Consider the following 18,007-nt stretch of genomic DNA (forward strand, 5'->3'; position numbering starts at 1 on the left):
AAGCAGAACCCCTCCTGCCCCAGATTCTTTGCCTCTGCTGCTCTCCCTGCCTGAGGGGCTAAGGGCATACTGGGCAGAGGGTACCCCACTGAAGGAAGCAGTGGGCAGCTTTGTTCGATGGCACAGCAAGGCCGGGGGGGATTGAAGTCACCCTGGGGAGGCTTATGAATGTCAGTGGGGGGGATGGGATCTGGCCGTGGGTCATGAGGGGGTTTTCCTATCTCCCACTCTAGGGGCCCCTCTGCCCAAGTCAGGCTAAGGTTTCCTAGGGACACCAGCCTGGGGTCCTGGGCAGGGTATTGGGGGCAGTCCCAGAAGAAACATTTATCATCACAGAAGCCCCCAGCCAGGAGGCCACGTACAAGAAGCTGCTAGTGGACTGGAGGCTGTTGCCACACTGGGAGGGACCACATGAGACCAGCTCCAGGGCGAACGTGGCAGGTGTCCACGCCAGGCTGGTGCAAAGGGCCCAGGCCTGGGAAGGGGCATCCTCAAATGGTCAAGCCTGCCACCCATTCAGTCTCGGGTCAGCTGAAGAGCCATGTAGCTTTCAACCAGTCATCCCGGGACCAGTTTTCACACATCTGTGAAATGGGGAAAAACCTCCTGCCAGATGGAGGGTGTGAAGACACATCATCATATGGTTTCTGGTCCTTCTGAAATCCCTGTCCTCACCCTGCCACTCCAGCTAGCAGCCTAGTCCCGCAGGGTGGCAGAAAGGCAGAGGAGGCCCCCAGCCCAAATCTGCCCCTTTCCTTCCCCCAGCACAGTCAGGGACACCCTCCCCACAGGCCAGCTCCTGGCAGACTGTCCTGGCCCCAGTCCCACATCACTCTGGCCATGCCTGGCCCTGTCTGCAGCCTCTGGGGGCTCCCCTGGCAGCTCCCCTGGCTTTTAGGATAGAAGTCATGCTCCATGGCAAGGCACACACAGTCCCTGCCGGCCTGGTCCTGCTTCTCCACCCCTGCGGCATCCCCTCCCTCTGCACCCATGGCGCTGCTTCCCTTTCCTGCCCTGAATGCCGTGCACAGCGTCCTGGCTCTAGGCCTGTGTCCTTGCTCTCCTTTTCTGCTGGTCCGACTTCTCTGTGTTCCTCAGAACTCAATCCCCACCATGCCACTTTTAGGAAACCTTCCCTGATATTCCCTGGTAGGGCAAGATGACTTGCTCTGGGCTCCTCACGGCACCTGGGTTCTCTGGGTGGCAGCTGTCCAAGTGGGCACCGTCTGTTATGGTGCCTGGTGTACCCACAGCACTCTGAGCAGGGTCTGTCCTGAACAGGTGCTGGAAAGCACTCAGTGCACAAAACGATGAAGGCAGACCTACGTCTAATTGTTCACACCAGACACCTGCCCTGCTGGCTGGGCCAGAAAGTCAACCTCGACCCCTCTGTCGTTGCGTGAATTCCACAGCCCAGCCCAGGTGGTGGTGTCCTGGAGGGGCGAGCTGGGCACCCCTCTCCCATCTTGGTACGTCAGAGCTGCCCCACAGCAAGTCCGACAGAGCCCCCAGGGCTGCTCCCTTGTCTTGCAGCAAGTTGGCCAATATGCCTGCCGGCCAGCCAGACTTGATGGAGAGACAGGTGGCATGTCCCTGGCACCTGGCAAACCTTCTGTGGGGGCCCCTCCGACGAATGAGGCCCCAGGATTTGGCCACATGGAAACACAGACGCTCACTCCCCCGGCTTACGCTGCCTTTCTTTATTTGTAATAAGTGGGACTCCCCTCCCCATCATAGCTCAGGCCCCACAGGTGGCCCTGCGGTCACAGGATGCAGCACACAGCAGTGTGGCATGGGGGCGGGGCGGGGCGGGTTGGGGTGGCTCCTCCCATCAGGACTATAGCTTCACAGACCAGCAGGAAAACTCTATTCCTGGGGTCCCGTCTTGGTAATCCAGCTTGGGCTCTCTGGGATGGATAGACAGACAGATGGATGGACAGACAGACAGACAGACAGTTAGCAAACCTCAGGTGTGGTGGAAAAAGAGGGTAAGAGTTGGGGACAGGAACATGGAGGGTGGAATTTTGGGGCCCTTAGAATTCCCTCCAGGACAGGCTGACAAGGCCCAGTCACCCAAGGGGACCCAGTTCTGTGTGGCATCCCGGGTCCAGGGCTCCAAAGGTTCAGAGAATTTCCTACGGCCCCCAACTCACCCTCGTGGCCTCTGCCTGGCATGTTTTCTGTGGGTCTGAGCTGACTGGCCTTTGTGGGGCCACACTAAGAGGTGGGTCAGATGCGTCTAAGGCACTGACTGACCTTACCCTTGACTGTCTCTTGTTCCCAGGCGAGGGCAGGGGGGTGGAGGCCCCGGGGCCACTCTCAGCCTCCCAGCCCCCATCCCCGGTCTGTCTGCACCGAGTCACCTGGTGGCAGGGTAGTTATGCCCTTGAACCATCAGTGTTCGCTTGCTGTCATCAGCTGCTGCTGAAGGCAACCAGAGCACACCCTGGTAAAACTGGCCTGAGAGACAACGGACGTGTCAGTGAGGGGTAAAGACTCGGAAATGGGTGCACATGCAGGCGGGTCACTGCCTGTGCGAAGGCAGAGGTGGTTTCGGAGGATTCCCAGAGCCAGGGCCATGGCCAGCATACCAAAGGTGCCGTTGACGTGGCTGGAGAAGTGGTCGGTGTCCTGCAAAAGGAGCCGGACGCCCTGCCCGGGGCCTTTCCAGTACAGCAGGCCGATGGTCACTTTGTCTTGGCTTCTGAGCATCAGGACCCCTGCCTTGTCCATGGTCATCAAGAAGCTATGGGGAAACCCAGCCTCCTGAGAGGAAGGTAAGCATGGGGCCACCCCCAGGGGACCTTGGCAACTGGGGCGGGAGTGGCTGGGGCTGCCCACTTGTCCTCAGGAACCCCTACTGTGGCCTTGCATGGGGAGTCGATGAAAAATTCTGAGCTTCAGTTTCCTCATTAGCAAACCAGAACCAAAGTTAATTTAATAATATCTGATAGCCCTGGTTGGCACAGCTCAGTGGATTGAGCATGGGCTGCGAACCAAAGCGTCGCAGGTTCGATTCCCAGTCAGGGCACATGCCTGGGTTGCAGGCTATGACCCCCAGCAACCGCACATTGATGTTTCTCTCTCACTTTATCTCTCTCCCTTCCCTCTCTAAAAATAAATAAATAAAATATTTTTAAAAATAATAATATCTGATGATCCCAGCATTTGTAACACTAATAGCTCCCGTCCCTCTGGGTTTCTGAATTAGGTTTCTCACGAATCCGTTTCCTGTGACTCAGGGGGTATCTGGCACATGCACTCTGTCCCTTTTGTGTTTATGGCCACTGCTGCTTTCTTTTGATGATCAGTGCTTCGCTGCATGTTTTAATGTCTAGAAGGGCAAGTCTATTCTCATTCTGTCCCCTTCTCTTTTACTTAAAATAATCTTTGAAACTCTTACACTTTCTTGTTTTTCTTAGGAATGTTAGGCTCCTTCAAGCATGTTGGATAAGGCTCTGCTGTGATGCTGAGGTTGTTTTAAATGGACTTACACTGAATTTATAACGTCTTGGCATGATTCGGTATAAGAGGTGTGGTCTGTTTTTCTTCATGTATGCCTTCTCTGGTCTGTGAAGGTGTGTGGACTCTCTGTCACTACCATTAATAGGAATTCTTTATTCCACCTTCTGGTGTATATGTCCAAGGCAGAGAAATGCCTTGTATATTTATCAGATAACCAGAAATTTTAAGGTCTATGAAATTGGGAGGTTTTCAGGTGAGCCCCTTGGATTTGCTGGGTGCTCACACACCTGCCAGATGGAAACCAGTCTCTCCTGAAGAGCTCAGTCAGAGGGAACAGACAAGGCTCTTCGTACTCAGCACAGGCTGGGGGCTCAGAGAGCAAAGCTCCAAGAGGGCCTGGGTCTCGGCTTCCTCCCAGGCCCCTTGTGACTTCCAGAGCTGGGGAGCTGCCTCTGGAAGGCTCTATGGTGGGGCAGCCCCGCCCAGGAGAGGTCACCATCCACCTCCATCACCCACCAGCCACCTGGGGTCAGACGCCAGACGGGCATGCCTCCCCTCACTGGGGCTTCAGGAGTGTGCTAAGAAAAACATTCATTACCTCTCCTGGTGGATAGTGACTTCCAGCTTCTCATTATTGTCCTCATTACCTTGCCGCATGGGCAAGCTGCTTTCCAGCATGCCCAGTGGGCAGTACCCCTTCTAATGAGCAAAGTGCTCCCCGGCCACATTTCCTCATCTCTAACTCAGGCATGGGGTGATTCTCCCCAGTTATGAGTGGGGAAATTGAGGCTAAGAGGGACTAAGCAGCCTGCCCAGGGTCACACAGGACTAGCAGCAGAGCTAGCTCTAAACCACACTGTCCCCTACATGGGGACAGTGACCTGGGTTAGGTGTGAGGGCAGCCAGCTGCCCAGAACAACCCCTTGATGCCCTCCAGAGCACCAGGGGTATGGTGCAGGCTCTCTGCCTCTCCGCCCCACCTGTGGGTACAGCCCACTGCAGAGGATTCATGCCCAGCCCAACCACTCCATCCCCAAGCCTGTGGTCTCAGGCCACCTGTCAGTACTATCACCAGCTAACACAGCCTGAGAGGCCATTGCCAGTGCCCAGCCTGAGGCTCACTTGGGCATCACTGAGAACAGCGTTTCCTTCCACCTGTATGCAGTGTTTCTTCGGTCCCGAGTCACTACCACGTGCTCAGGAGACGCGTGGACCTGCAGCTGGGGTTTCTTGAAGGTCACCTGGATCCATGAGAACTGGGCCCTCTTCTTCTCATACTGGCCAGTCACCTCAATCCCTGAGGGAGCCAGGAGCAGGGGTCAGAGCCATGGCTCCCACTGGGCACCAGTTTGAACAGGAGGTCTCTCTCTGATTATGTCCCCCAGAACTGTCCCTCCCTAACTCCCCTCCTCAGGGCCCTTTCCCCAGCATTTCTTCACATTGGAGTCTGGTTTCCACAGTCTTTTCTCTCATCCCTTGGTTTCATTTGACTTTGGGAGGGCCCCACATCCTCAGTGATGGTCCCATCAGATCAGCCCTCTCGGGAGGGAGATCTTGCCTGAAGTGAATTAACATTTTAAAGCCCCTGTAGCATGCCTGGCCCTGAGCTAGGTACCCTGGCCAAGAGCAAGATGGGAAATCAGTACCCGCCTCAGGGAGCCAATGGACTCGGCCTGGCATGGCGTGTGGGAGTGGGGGACCAGGTCTGAGCGTCTCTAAGTGCTGCACGTCCCCACGTCTGACGTGACACCTCAGCATGACCAGGAAGACCCTGCCGGGGCTGGGAAGCCATCTGGTCAGCACCCCCCCACTCCCTACCATTCACTTCCTCCACACTTTCTACCGCGCCACTACAATCTTCGAGGGCTCTGGGCTTCCGCCTTCCTCTTCCTCTTCCTCTTCCTCTTCCTAGTGGACACCCACTTGTCTGCCAAGGCCCAGTCACTCCTGTGTGACCCTGTGTAGTCAGCCCTGACCCTCAGACAGCTCTTGTCTCCTGACCCTCAGACAGGCTTGTCTCTACATCGTTCTGGGTCCTGACCACAGGCCACTGTGCTCGTCTTCACCCCGGTCCATCTCTCTACCCTTGAAGTATGGCCATGCCTAGGGGTAAGCCCATAGCTGGTCACCCTGAAGTGCCAGGCCACCCAGCCCTGCATATGTGGCACCCAGTGTAAGGTCTATGGGGAGGACGTATGAGCGAAGGCGTCAGTGCTCAGGGGCGTGACCACTCCATGACTTGAGACAGGCCCACACGGGGCATGTGTGCCTCTATGGGCAGGTGTCCCGGTGCTGTCTCCAGGGTGGCGAGTTGGGGCTGGGTGGTACGCCCGGGTTTCTCTGGGTGGGTGACTGGTCAGGGTCTCACCTTGGTCAGGGTCTGAGAACAGGTTCATTGGCCCCTCAGAGTGCTTGATGTCCACGCAGAGCCGGTCCGTGTTCTGCCCAGGCAGCGGCAGGATGACAGCAGGAGCCTGGGTGATGTCTGGGACAGCAGATGAGGTTCCTGGGGCAGGCAGAGCGAGCTGGGGGGCAGGCATGGGAAGGGGGGTTGAGGGGGGCTAGTAACTTACCTGGTAATCGGGCTATTGGATCTGTTTCTGAAAGAAGAAAAAGTCTGGGTTTCAGCATCCCCTTCCTGGGGTGTTGGGGGCAGGGGAGCTGACGATGGAGTTGTGGATGGGTGTGGCCAGGGTTCCTTCTCCACTCTGACATTGAGAAACCCATGTAACAGGTTCGTAGAGATCCCAGGGCACTCTCATCCCAGGGTCTTTCTGCTATGGGGCCATAGTGTGCTACAGAGACTCTGGTCTCAGAGCTACCTTTGATATTTAAATCCACGTCATCTTCATGCAAGTCTCCAACATGATCTGCGAGGGTAGGCGCTAGCACAGGAACAGCAAGGAACAGAAATGAAGAAGGCACTCAGGATTCAGTGGGATCAGCACGCCCTCTGGCCATCACTGCCACCTGCCCACCACAGGGCTCCAGCCCTGCGACCCCTGCCCCACATGCACCCAACCTAGGAGAACCTTTGCCAAGAGATTTTCAAACAGAAGCACAATACTATTGGGACAAGTGCTGAGGAAACAAGGTCCAGCCTGGCTTTGTGGCTGTGTCTGAGTCCAGATTTGGAGGTGGGAAACAGCTCATGGAACCAATAATGGCTTTGGGAATGAAGGAAGCCTTCCCTTTCTAGAAGGTTCCATCTTGAGCTAGCCTCCAGAATGTAATCAATCCGATTCAGTGAAAATACAGGCCATGCTACTGAATGTCACGTCCACAACCACTCCCCCTGGCCTGGGCCCGGCCTGCGCACGGTGCTTTCTCTCGCTCAGCACTGCAGGTGGGTTTCCTGTCACCTGAGGACGCGAGGCCCTCTGAGGTCAGAAAGTGGCTCACCTGACAGGCTGTGCAGGCTCAGATCCAAGTCATCATGAGGGGGTATATATAAGCGACGGTGAACAACAGGTCCAGGTTGTCTCAGTTTTGGCAAGCCAAGTGGCATCCCGGGAGCTGCAGCTTTAGAAAAGTTGACACTTGCAGTCTTCTGCCAAGCAGTGTCATGGGTCCCCACTGCCAAGGCCCTGGGGCCCACCCCAGGAGAAGGGCGTAGAGAGAGAGGGCAGGCGGCTTCCTTCCCCACACCTAGCGCTCTGAGTCTCTCCCTCCACAGTCAGGAGAAATTCAAAGCTGTAGAAATGGACTCTTCTGCATAGCTTCCTCCTAATCAGACACACTTGCACTTGAGTCCCAGCCCTGCCACCAGCCAGGTGAGCTAAGCAAGTCACTCCCCCAACAGTCAGGGCAGAGACCAGTCTGTGACAAGGGTCAAGCTTCTGTCAGTCTCCCTTCCCACCCCTCTCCTCTTTTGCTACCTAGTAGTCTGGGCCCTCCGTGTCCCAAGGAATGAAATCTGAAGCCAGCGTGACCTGAAAATCAAAGAGACCTGCGTGTGCATCCAGCTGGAGGGGGACTGTGCCCCTCGTGCCTAGGACAGCCAGTATCTGAATGAACAGGTGACTACACCCACCAGTGTGCTGGGGCAGACGACAGCCCCCCTTAGCAGCGGGGTGGGGCTGGAGAGGCCCTGGCCAGTGACTTTGTGGAACTGTTGTCATCGGCCCTCATCAGCCAAGTGTCATGTAGGCCAGCCCTTGAGGGTATTAGGCCCTTACCTGCATGAACATTCCTGTGACTGTTTCCTGGATAAAACAAAAAGAGGGGGAGAGGGAACGAGACAGAGAAAGAGATGGGGAGAGAGAGAGAGAGAGAGAGAGGAGAGATACATAGTTGGGTTTGTTTTTTTTTGATACATTCAAAGTGCTTATATTTAACCTTGCTTCCCAACCCCAGCACTACATAGGTGCAGTGAACTTGGGACAGTTGGGAGACTGGCCTCAGTTTCCTCATCAGTGAAATGGGATGCATCTCCTGGGGGTCTTGGGAGCCCGTGGCAGGGTTAGAATCTTTGTTGGGGTGTCAGGAGAGAATGGGAGAACACTGGGTCAAAAGTCTGGGCTCCCCAGGGGCTAAAAGCCCACTCCCACACACACCATTTTCCACAGGCTTCTCAGCAACTTGAGACTGTTCTTGGCCTTCAGGTTTGGTGACCACCATGGACGTGAGGGGGGTAACAAAGCTGTAGTTGAGCGACAAGCCCAGAGCTTGGGTCTTCAGAACCTGCTTATCGGCATCTGACGCGGAAACCCTACAGGATGAGAGCATCAGAGGCTCAGCAGGTCCCCGGATGCTTGGCTGGAGGAGTGAGCGTGGAGCTCAGACACAGCACCAGGACCCCGCTCTGCATGGCTAGGAGATACCCCACGCCAGCTGGGCTGCACCACCTGTGAGGAGCTCAGGGAGGACCTGAGGCCATGTGTAGCCACCTCAGTGGGCCCTTGGGGGTGCAGGCCACTCACATTTGCTCTAGCAGTTGCTGGATGGTCAGGTATGCCCAGAGTCTCTCCATGAAGCCGTGGAAGATGTACTTGGGGCTCCGGAACTCCTCCTCCTGCTCTGTCACGCTGGATTCCGTTTGGAAGGTGATGTTCTGCATGCTCTGGAAAGAGGAGCCCGCCAGGGCTGGCCCGGTGAGGGCCTGGCGCCTGCACCTGGCCCAGTGCTTCGGAGCACTTCCCTGAGAAAGCTGGTGGGAGCCGCGGCAGGGCCCGTGCACTGGCTGTGAGGACTACATTTCCTTCAAGTGGAGTGGGGAACAGGGAGGGAGTTTAGGGTCTGAGGGGCTCAGCCACAGGGCCCCCAAGGATGAGAAGGCAGTGGAGAGAAAAAGTGGAAACTACTGCAGGTGCCACCTGGCAGGCGCAGGGCTGGGGCTCAGATCAGGTGGGGCTTTTGGGGAGGAAGGAAAATGAGGGCGGGGCGGGACCCAGGCCGGTGCAGGAACAGCAGCAAGTGCAGTTTGGAGCAGAAAGGGTCCCCAGACACAGCCCGGCCTCACCCCAAAGGTGGAGACCTGGGGACAGAGAGGGAAGTGCCTTTCCCAGCAGTGAGTGACAGGGTTGGGAAGAGAACTCAGGTGTCATGGCCCTGACAGGATCTGGGGGCCCATCTACTCCAACAAGCTGTCCCCTTGACCAAGCTGGTGCCCTCTGCTGGGGCTGGGCACAGTGCAGTGGTGACAGTGAGGTGTGTGCCCAAGTTCTGGGTGGACTGCTGCTCCCTGCCCCAGGGTGGGGCCTTTTGGGCTCAGGCCTACCTGGCCAGCCACCTGGGAAATGGGGTTGGGGAAGAGGGGCTGCAGCCTGGTCTTTTCACAACTCCCACAGCAGCTACAGAGCTTTCCAGTGTGGACCAGCTCCCATCCCTGCTGCTGGGCCCAGCCTCCACCATCTCTCTCCCGAACCCGGCCCCCCCAAACCTCTGTCACGTGCAGGCCACCTGCACGAACATTGTCCTATCCACACATACAGTTATTTATTTGACGCTTTTCCTTACATGGACTTTAAATAGACTAACATTCTTCACTTGGCTTTCTCCCAAGCAATACCTGTGAAAGCTTAGGTCTGGGATTTGAGTTATAGTTTTCAGAAGACATGTTAAAATAAATGCATACTTACTAAAAAAAAAGACATGTTGTGACTCCCTCTAGTCACTGTGGGTTCCACACTTTGGGAACCCCTGGCCTGCAGGGTAATACCAGCAGCTCACATGTTTTGGGATGCCCACACAGTGCCAGGCATGACCCCCACAGCAGTCTTACAAGGTGGGCAGAGTGACCAATTCTCATTTTCACACAAGACGAAACTGAGACACAAGATTAGGCAACTCCCTGCCGGGAGTGGGCAGAGCAGGGCTTGAAGCCAGACAGGCTGGTCACCCTGCATGCACTGCTCATCGTGACACTTGGCTACTTCTTCCAAGACTTGGCCCTGGGCCCCCCATGCCCACCTGGACCCTGTCCACCAGTTGTTGTCCCCACACAGCCTGCCCACCTGCCATGCAAGCCTGAAAGATTCCTCCATCACTTCACCATCTGGCCTCTGCCACCTCCTACTCATCCTACAGTCTCAGCTAAGCCTCCTCCAGGAAGTCCTCTCTGATCCCCAGGCCAGGTTGGGTCTCCTGTGCTGCTCCTGACTCCCCAGGTTCGTCTGCAGGGACACCCAACCTACATGTCCCTGCTGGTACAGCGATTCACCCACACTGTCTCTCCCATGAGAGCAGTGCCCCTAGGGCCTACAGAAGGATCTAGAACAGAGCAGGTGCTCAGTTTCTCTTTGTGGGACAAGGAGGCCACTGCAGCACAGACAGGGAAGACCGCTCCCAGCCGGGCACCAGGTGGTGAGCTGGGGGCTTGCCCAGCTGCAGTGCCACCCAGAAAAGTCGGACCTCAGTCTGCTCCTCGTTGAAGAGGGAGCAGCCCTCCCAGCCTGACAGCAGCCTCAGAGGGCTGGTGCAGGGACAGAGGGGAGGCCCAGCACCCCGCACCCGTGGCACCGCAGAGACACAAGGACGACGGAGCACCTACCACATGCAGGCAACCACAGGCGCTCTCAGGGGAATCACAGCGTTATTTCATCGACTCTCCACCACCAGCCCATGTAGTGGAGACTGATGTCATCCACAAGTGACAGGAGCCACTTTGGAACTCGCTCAAGGTCAGTTGGTGGAGCCTGGCAGGGCTGAGGTTTGAAGCCAGCCCCTCTGACTTCTTGCTCCAGCTGCCCTTCCCCTCCAGGACAACTGGCCACACCCACCTGCTGCCCGTGGACTTTGGCTGAGAGCACATCAGGACTCTGGCCCTGGAGCTTCCCAGCCACCACCACCTCAGAGCCCTTGAAGAACAGCCGGAAGTTGTTCTGGGTGACCTCCTCCACAGAGTTGCTCGGGTACTCAAAGGTCACTGCTGTCATCAGTGGGTTGGCCACCTCCTGGTAGAAGTCCTGCAGGGTCGGGGGCAGTGGTGTCACGAGGGCAGGATGGAGTCTGTCCACCTCTCAGAGCCATCCCTCCCTCATGCAGCCCCCAGGGGCAGGCTGGCACCTGCAGCTGCAGGGCGGAGTCCGAGTCCTCGTAGATGCGCCGGGCCAGGCCACCGTTGTCCAGCGCCAGCTTCTCCAGGAAGGCGTAGCTCACGTCGAAGCCAAAGCCCAGGCAGAAGAGGCTGTACTGGCCACCTATGGCATCCTGCACGTTCTTCTGGATCCGCGTGGGGTTAGTCACCCCTAGACGCAGGGTTTGGGACATGGGTGAGAAAACAGATTTGCTCAAGGGATATTTTTGGAATTGCAGAACCAGAGGGGCTTCAGGGAACCCCTCCCTTCTGCAAGTCCCACAGCAAGCCAGGATGGAGGCCCAGCTGCCCTCTCTGGGCCGTGTGCCCTGGAGTTGCTGGCAATGCCCTCACCCACAGTGGGGTCCCCGTCGGTGAGGAGGATGATGAGGGGAATGCTCCCTGCGGGCAGCTGCTCCTCCCGGTTGGCTTTCTCCAGCAGCTGTGTGGCCATCAGCATTGCGTCATTGATATTGGTCCCTGAGGGGCACACACTCTCAGAATGGCTCCCAGGAGGGGCTCAGAGCCCAGAAGCCCCCACCCTGCAGGGTTGCAGTGGTGCCCACCTCCGTGGGCTTGGATGTTGGTAGCGTAGTCCCTGGCCTCCTTCACATTATCAGCTGAAGCTTGCACCAGTGATGGCTTCCACTGGGTTGCTTTCCCGTTGAAGCTGATGAAGTTGAACTGGTCTTTGGGGCTGAGGTCATCAAGGATCTTAATTAGGGCTTCCCGGGTCTGGTCAGGGGAAGGGAGAACAAGGTGGGTGTCTCACTGGGGCCTCCGAGGGCTCATGTGCCCTCGGGCTGAACTCCCAGGCCCATACCTCCAGTGGGGACATGGTAAATGCTCTAGAGACAGGATGAGCCCCATGCTCTGACCAACCTTGACCCTTGGGAGCCACCTAATCAGGAAGATGGAGGAGGGAGGGTCTGCCTGCTGGAACAGAGCTGATAGATAGTGTGAGGCATCTGAGAGTTTTCAGGGCCTCACCCTGGCCCATGGGACCCACCTGTTGGATTTTCTTGCCCATCATGGAGCCACTCTTGTCAATGACAAAGATCACATTCTTGGGCATTGTGGGCAAGCCCACAGGGGCAAAGTAGTGCACGAAGTAGCCATTCTCGATCTGTGACCAGAGTGAGATGCACCCAGGTGATGAGAGCTGCAGTCCTACCCTGCCCTGTCCCCACCCACAGTCCTCTCCCCAAATCCTTGGGTCCCCATGCTCTCCTCACTGAAGCACCTCCATCTCAGTCCCACTGCTAATCTCCCTAAATCCTCACCATCTGTTGGGCCATTTTCTTGATGAAGCCTTTCCTACACATGCATGGCCCACTAGAAATCTACCTCCACTTTACCTCGTATTTGTCTGAATATCTGAAGCAATTTATACTAAAACATTCACATATAATAAACCTGAGATCCATCAAAAGCATTAAGACTCTAAAAACAAGGGCCATCAAAAGAGTAAAGGAGCAGCACAATGATGCCAGGACTTCTGTGGACGAAGCTATTCCAATTGAGCATAAAAACAAATCTGTGAGTTTCCTGGCAGTCAAGGCAAAAAGGGAAACCCTGCAGTGCAGTTCTTTAGTAGAGATGAAACCTTTTGCCTCTGAAAGGGAATTTTTTCAGGGACAGCCAAACTAAACTGCTTGTTTTCTGTCTGTGTTGCCCTTGGTGTGCACACTGATTAGCAGGAGTTGTGCTTTGTTTTTTGTTGTTTTTGTTTTTGCCTTTTCTTCAGAACACCCAGGCTCAGACTCTTGAGAATGGATGGATTTCCCGGTTACTCTGCTCTCTGGAGCCCACGCACCTGAATGGAACCCCCAGAGAGGGTCCGGTTCACATCATAGCGGACAATGAAGCTGCCATCCACGACTGTGTCCTGTTGCTCTGCAGACTTCTGCTGCTGGGAGATCGTCGGCTTGAACCGGATGTGAGCCTGGAGAAATGATGAGGCTGAAGTTGGGAGGAGCAGCGAGGCCATGTCAACAACACCCCTCACCCCATCTGAAGTATGCAGGGTGCAGCCTGGGGTCCAACCCCAGGAACTCTCAGGCTGAGCTGTCAGATAGACTGCCTCAGCCCAGCAAGCTTGTGTCAGTAGCGACCCCTGCTCCTGGAGCCATGCAAGCAGAGGCTGGGCTCAGGGTATGCATGATGCAGCTGCCCTCTCCTTTCCCCCTGGGAAAGGAGACCCTCTCATCAGTGTCCTCTCCACATCCCTGTCCCCTAATCTGAGGGTTCAAACCAGTACCTCCCCTCTTTCTTTAAGCCTTGCCTTTGTTGTCTGCCATATGTCAGCACGGACTCAGAGACCTCAGAAGTCTGACCAGCTTAGAGGTTCTACCCAATTGTCTCACTCTCTGGAAGTTACAGCTCGCAGGGCCAGCCAGAAGATAGGCCCCTCAGCGCCCTCAGTGGCCAACTGTGGCAGGCCCACCTTGGTCTGGTTCTGTGAGGTGGTAAGAGCATTCGCCAGTGCGCTGGTCATGAAGGTGCTCTCTGTCTCCAGAAAGCTGATCCCCTGAGGCTCAAAGATGTGAATGTCCATCTGGGGGCAAGAAGTAGGTCACTGGGTAAGCTAGGAGCCCGGACTGAGCCTAACGGGAGGCTGGGGTGGGGGAAAGGGGCAAGGGGCCGCCCTCAGCAGTGTGGGGGTAATCTAGGGGGCCTCCTGGGAGGAGGCCACAGCAGGTACCTGCAGGTGCTTGACTAGCTGTTGGGGCCGGACTTTCAACAGCAGCTCGTATACTCCTAGATGCCGCTTGAGCAGCTCCTCATACACCAGCTCAAAGGTGACCTTGGCAGCAGGAGCCACACTGACTGATACCTGGAACTGCTCCATCTTTCTCCCAGTGGTCCTGCAGGAGGGGGGCATCAGGTCTCTGTCCCTCTAGACTAGGTGGGGTGGGGGGGATAAACAAGACCAAAGGGCTGAAGGCAGGAGCAGCTTCTGCCCCACCCTCACTGGCCCACCCCCTTGGGCTCACTTGACAAGGCCGGCGCTCTCTCCCCTGGCCACGGCAGCACTGTACTGCTCCTGGGCTGCGTCCTTCTCCTTGATGTTCCCTGGGTAGGTCACACCGTCGATGATCCTGGGGCAGGAGGGTGTGTGCTGTTGGGAGCCTGGTGGGGGTGGCCCACTCTAATCCCACCTCCTCCAGGGAGCCTCTCTGGGACTCCGGTGTGCCTCTTGATAGAGTGACTCCCACCTTTGCTGGACCCCACCCATTTATTATGTACCTACTGTGTACAAGACTCTGTACAGGATCCTGGGTAAGGGCAATGGCCTCTGCAAGGTATGGCAGGCCTCCATTTACCCTGACGCACACACAGTGTAAGGGAACATTTGTTTCGCAGAACGGACTGGGGGAGGTTGCAGAGGAGGCAGCACTCAGCTGAGTCCAGCCCTCTCTTCTCCCTTCCAATCTGGCCCCACACTCCACTTGCCCCCTCCACCTCATAGACTGTTCCCAGAGGAAACAGCCAATCACCAGCAAGAGCCTTCTGAGCTGGTTTGCACCCAGCCCTGTGTCCAGCAGCGTGGGGCAGACTGAGGAGAAAGGATGCCAGGCTCCCAGGCCAGTGGGAGACACAGGGCTGAGCGGCTCTGAACCCTCTGCCCACCTGCCCAGGGCAGGGTACTCTGCAGGTGGGGCGGCCTCTGGGAAAGTGGGTTTTGGACAACTGTTGGAAGGGACTCCCAAGGGTAGGAACACAATCCTAGTGGCTGCTCTTTGGGACCAAGGGGACCACTCAGGCTGTTCCTCTGGGGAAAAAATGGCTGTTCTATAACCTCCTTATGGGGTGAGTAGGGACGTGGCAGGCAAACACAAGCCTGCTCCATCCGGGAGTATCATGAAAAAGTGGGAGTGTGAGGGGGCAGGTGGAGCGGGCAGCCAGGACATCAGGGCGGAGCGTTCCTCCTCCCACCATGGGACCTTCCTGCTCACACTTTCACCCCGGGCTAGGAACGGGGCTGGGGTGGGGGCCACAGGGCTTCTCCTCCCAGATGCCTGGTTGGTGTCCCAGCCAGGTCAGGCAGCGGGGCATCCTGCCCCCACATTTCCCTGTCTCATGTGGCAACAGGATCCGGGCCCTGAGAAGGGTACAAATCCTGGGCTCTCAGCAGATGTGCTGGGCCTGGAGCCTTGCCACCAGTGGCCTTGGCCCCCAGGGTGCAGGGCCAGGAGCAGCCTGCGAGGCTCATGCTGCGACTGCGGCAACACCGGCCTGGTTCTGTGCAGTCAGGGAGAGAGGGAGGAGCAAACCACAGGGACTGGCCCCCACAGCAGTTTTCCAGAGGTCCCAGGGTACACTGGGGACCCTGCCTGAGAAAAGGCTCACTCCCTGCTTCACCCATCACCCTCCATGAGCTTCAGGGATCAGCGTCCCTCTAGCCTCTCCTCACTGCCTCTCCAGTGGGGAAAGCGACAGACAAGAGTTTTCATGTTTAGCAAACATTGCAAAACTGAGTTGGGAAGGGTGGGGGAGGACAGTAAAGGACGAGGTGAGGATCACCATCAGCTCACAGAGTCCACAGAAACCCCAGGGGCCTCCCAGTGTGGCCTCTGACCCACAGCAGAAATGGCCTTTCTGCAGCATCCCAGTTGGGGGTGGGGGACCAGCATCCTTAGAACTTCCAGTGATAAGGAGGTCCCGCACCTCAAGGCATCACTCCTTTGTGGGGCAGCCCAGGGGTTAGCACATTTTCTGTATTTTGAGCTGGAAGCTGCCTTTTGGTGACTCCCTCCGGTCTGGGCCTGGCCTCGCCTCAGGATGCCCCAAGTCTATGCTCCTCAAAGCAAAAGACACAAAAATGCTGTTGTTCTCTGTCTGCCACCTGGGCAGCACTTAGGAATGACAGAGGAAAGGATGGAGAGAGGGATGGAAGACAAGAGGCATGAAAAGAGGGAGGAATAAGTGGAGGGGGGTGTGAAGGGAAGGATGGAGGGAGGAAGGGATGGAGGGACAGACAGATGGAATAATGGATAGAGGGGTGGCAGCTGGGAGAGATGGATGCAGGGAAGGGTGGAGGGAGGAAGGGACAGACGGAGGGCCGAAGGGATGAAGGGAGTGGGGGTGGAGGGGCAGGTGGAAACATCTGAGGGTGCTGGAAGCTCCTGAGTAAGGCCTCTGGTTCCCTGTAGTGCCTGCAGGCGGAGTGCACGCACCTCACATCAGGAAGAGGCCTTTTCTTCCTGAAGGGCGCAGGGGATGGGGTGGCAGTGCTGGGTTGGGGAGGGGCAACAGGAGGGGGCAGGAAGGCACCTACATAGAGAAGTTGGTGATGAAGGCCTTCTTGGGCAGCTCCATCTGGAAGACGGCCTCCTGCGCACTGTCAGCTCTGTTGACCACCCTGCTGGTGACGACCGTGCGCGCAAATCGGGAGGAGACCTTGGAGTCCACAGTGAGGCTGTAGATGTCGATGTCATTCTGGACCAGTGGAGGAGGAAGGGTGGGATGGCTTCAACGCCAGCCCAGCCTAGGGCAGCAGTACTCTTCGAGAGTGGGCCCTGACCCGGCTCTCAAACCAAGCCCTGGCCCCCAACGCTGACTGAGCAACTGATCAGATCTCAGGCTAAACTTCCTGGGGCATTTCATATGTGAACCTTCCTCTCAAATAAGAGGCAGCTGTGTGCTTCACTCCCCACCCTACAGTGCCACGCGGCAGGGGCCGGTCTGTCAACACGCAGCAGGCACAGGCGGCTGAGCCCGAGCTGCAGTGAGTCTGGGAGGAGACTCTCACTTAGCCTGGCCCTGGTGGGATCAGGAAGCTGATGGTCTTAACTCCGCCCACGGAAAGGGCAGCAAATAAAGTCCCTTGATTTTTGGCGACCTTGGCCTCCTCGGAAATTGAGGAAAACAGCTCCTGCCAGTCTCCCATGAGGGGCCTACAGGAGCTGGGAGAATCTGGAGGTATTGAGGGTCCAGTCTCTAAGAGTTGGGAATCTTTTTGCCTGCTTTCCCTGTAGCCCTGGACCCTCCCCAGTGGCCTCGCCTATCCCCACAGGTTGCTGACCCAGGCACATGTTCTTCCACCCGGGTCTAAGGTTCCCATGCGCACACACGAGGAGCCTCATGCACCTCCTGCCTGCCTGCACGTGGCACCCTTGTGTCCTCACCAGCCCTGTCTGCCTGCACACGTAGTTTAGCACAAAGGTGGGTGACTGGCCAAGTGGCGCGTATACACGTATGAGCGTCTCTCGGTGCCAGGCACTGCACTTGACAGTGTCACAGGTTTCTTTTTCCCAACAACTCTCCCAATAGATCCTCTTATCACCCTTTTGCACAGACGAGGAAGGTGAGACAGAGGAAGCACAACTTCACTGAGGTCGTCCTGCCAGGCAGAAGAAGTAAGGCCTGCTCTCACCTACCCCACCCCACCCACTGCCGGCCTCCAGGGGCAATTGCTGTGCTGCCATTCCTCACCTGGAACACGGGACTAGGACCACCCCTTCTATGGAATGGCAGAGTGTCCACCGAGCCCTCAGAGGGGGTGCCTGCTGGATGGTCAGCGCCACTTCCTTCACACACACTCTGGCTGGGCTCCCTTGTGCTGACTCTCTCACACATACAGGCTCTCCTGCACCTCACCCACGCTCCAGCTCACATCACTCATACTCAGGTGCACATGCAGGTGCCTGTGGCCCCCACTACCTTCTGGGCAGAGGTGGTCTGGAGGGCAGCCAGCAGTGAGAGCAGGACCAGCACGATGCCACAGGCGTGGGCAGAGGCTGGAGTCTTCATTTTGGCTCCAGTGCCTGGCAGGCTGCTTCTGAACCGGAGAGAAAGTGGGGAATGAATTAGTAACTTGCTTGCTGCTCCGCCCCTTTGGGGGCAGGTTCTGGGAAATCGGGATCTACAAGCCAAAACTTGCAATGGCCTCAGATAAGCAGGCAAACTGCAAATGTCCTGTGGACCTTGGCTGGGGACAGGAACACGTACAGTAAGTCCTCAGTGTCATCATCGATAAGTTCTTGGAAACTGCAGTTTTACATGAAAGGATGTATATCTTAC

At 56.8% G+C, this 18,007-nt stretch overlaps 1 protein-coding gene across 1 annotated transcript; it reads right to left on the minus strand.

Annotated features, from left to right (window-relative positions):
* Nucleotides 1-1,678: 1,678 nt before the first annotated feature.
* ITIH4 (inter-alpha-trypsin inhibitor heavy chain 4) lies at nucleotides 1,679-17,765 on the minus strand. Its single transcript, XM_028518337.2, has 23 exons — nucleotides 17,648-17,765; nucleotides 16,263-16,423; nucleotides 13,978-14,082; nucleotides 13,686-13,848; nucleotides 13,428-13,538; nucleotides 12,798-12,926; nucleotides 11,991-12,107; nucleotides 11,548-11,716; nucleotides 11,336-11,461; nucleotides 10,972-11,153; nucleotides 10,686-10,871; nucleotides 8,388-8,527; nucleotides 8,022-8,176; nucleotides 7,644-7,670; nucleotides 7,344-7,397; nucleotides 6,868-6,987; nucleotides 6,288-6,350; nucleotides 6,039-6,065; nucleotides 5,834-5,950; nucleotides 4,588-4,762; nucleotides 2,592-2,746; nucleotides 2,364-2,460; nucleotides 1,679-1,907 (listed from the first exon to the last, which is right to left on the minus strand). The coding sequence occupies exons 1-23, from the start codon at nucleotides 17,735-17,737 to the stop codon at nucleotides 1,838-1,840; spliced, it is 2,739 nt and encodes a 912-aa protein (XP_028374138.1). The 5' UTR covers nucleotides 17,738-17,765; the 3' UTR covers nucleotides 1,679-1,837.
* Between the last annotated feature and the right edge of the window lie 242 nt (nucleotides 17,766-18,007).

Source organism: Phyllostomus discolor, chromosome 7, assembly GCF_004126475.2.
Source record: "Phyllostomus discolor isolate MPI-MPIP mPhyDis1 chromosome 7, mPhyDis1.pri.v3, whole genome shotgun sequence".
Lineage (NCBI taxonomy): Eukaryota > Metazoa > Chordata > Mammalia > Chiroptera > Phyllostomidae > Phyllostomus > Phyllostomus discolor.

Coding starts and splice junctions, on each gene's coding strand:
- ITIH4 (XM_028518337.2), bottom strand. CDS start 17,737: ATGAAGACTCCAGCCTCTGCCCACGCCTGTGGCATCGTGCTGGTCCTG. Junction 13,849..13,977: donor GAGAGCGCCGGCCTTGTCAA/GTGAGCCCAAGG, acceptor CCCCTCCTGCAG/GACCACTGGGAGAAAGATGG. Junction 4,763..5,833: donor GTTCTCAGACCCTGACCAAG/GTGAGACCCTGA, acceptor TGGCTCCCTCAG/GGATTGAGGTGACTGGCCAG.